General features: G+C 57.7%; 1 protein-coding gene across 1 annotated transcript; it reads right to left on the bottom strand.

Moving 5' to 3' along the window:
- Positions 1–969, bottom strand: ZNF488 (zinc finger protein 488; the record flags this gene model as incomplete). The annotated part of the gene is made up of 1 exon (XM_081158575.1): positions 1–969. One exon carries the CDS (start codon positions 967–969, stop codon positions 1–3), a length of 969 nt encoding a protein of 322 aa, XP_081014701.1.
- Between the last annotated feature and the right edge of the window lie 354 nt (positions 970–1323).

Raw genomic sequence — 1323 nt, 5'->3', positions numbered from 1 at the left:
TCATCTGTGGGAAGCCATGTGCCGGGAGAGGTGGTGGCGCTCCCGGAAGTGCTCCTGGCAGATGGGGCATGTAAGTGCCTCTTCTGTCGGCTTCTTAGAATGTGGGTCAGGCTCTGCATGCTCCTTTTTGTGGTGGGACCGCATATGAAAAACCAGGTCAGAGGTCAGGTGGAAGGAGAGGCTGCACTTTGCGCACCAGTTCTGGGTGGACAAGCCCAGGAAAGTGAACGTGGGTGGCAGGAGGGCCTGGGAGCCAGTGGAGGGTGGTGAGGCTGTGGGCACTTGGGCCATGGCATGCTTTAGCCACAGGGTGGGAGCACCCAAGAAAGCACTGTAGAGAGGAGCACTCTGTGGCAGTGTCTGCAGGTTCAAGAAATCACCCACCAAAATCTTGGCATTGGAAAGTCGACCCCAACAAGGGATGTCTACCATCTTGATGAGCCCCAACAGCTCCCCCAGGGCATCTGCAGGTTTGCCTGCCTGGAAGAGCGAGGTTGACCCAGGTCTCCCCGATGGACATCTGGCTGGTTTGCTGAAGGCACTTCTCTGCTCCCTTCTGGCTCTGCTGGGCCACAAAGAGAAGACCGTACTGCCAGTGGGGTCCCCGGGGACGCCCTGGGCCAGCTGCTGAAGGCCAGGCTGGCTCCTGAGGCCATCATGTTCCCTGTCCCTGGCCGGCCTGCCTTGTAGCCTTTCCTTCAGCCTAGGCACCTCCATGAAGGCGCTCTGCCCCTTTTCCCAGCACACTTTCTGGGCCAGTGGCTTTTCCAGTCTAAGCTTGCCCTGGGGTGTTGACAGTGACACCTCCACACAGGACTCATCCTGGCCACCACTGCTGTCAGCCTTGGAGCCCGGGTGGTTTTTTTTCTGTGGAAGCACTGGCTGGCAGCCCCGGCTTTGCTCGGGTTCACCACGCCACCATCTGTTTTCAGCTGAAGGGCTGCACAGAACCCCCTTCCCAGCAGCCATGTTGACTAGCAGGGCCTGGGACAGCTCAGCAAGGTGGAAGCTCCAACAGTTGTCATCTTCATCTTCAGGGCTTTGGAATTCTAGAGGGCTTGTTTCAGGGAAGAGCTATGAGATTGGAGAGCTCCCCTGATGGTTGGGCCAGCCATACTTGGACCACTTGGACCACAGGACTCTGCAGAGAGAGGAAGTAACAGGTAGCTGTTTGCATCCAAAGAACCCTGACTACTGTAGATGCCTCAACTCACCCTGTCTCAGCTCTATGCCACCTACTTTCGCCTCCAGGACTCCATCAGGGGGGAAGGACCACACTGCACAATGCCGCCACCCAGAGACATGACTCAGTACTGTCTCTGC

The sequence above is a fragment of the Miniopterus schreibersii genome (genome assembly GCF_964146895.1).
Source record: "Miniopterus schreibersii genome assembly, chromosome: 14".
In the NCBI taxonomy this organism is placed as follows: domain Eukaryota; kingdom Metazoa; phylum Chordata; class Mammalia; order Chiroptera; family Miniopteridae; genus Miniopterus; species Miniopterus schreibersii.
The sequence above is the reverse complement of the archived record's forward strand: the minus strand, read 5'-3'. Positions and strand labels throughout refer to the sequence as shown.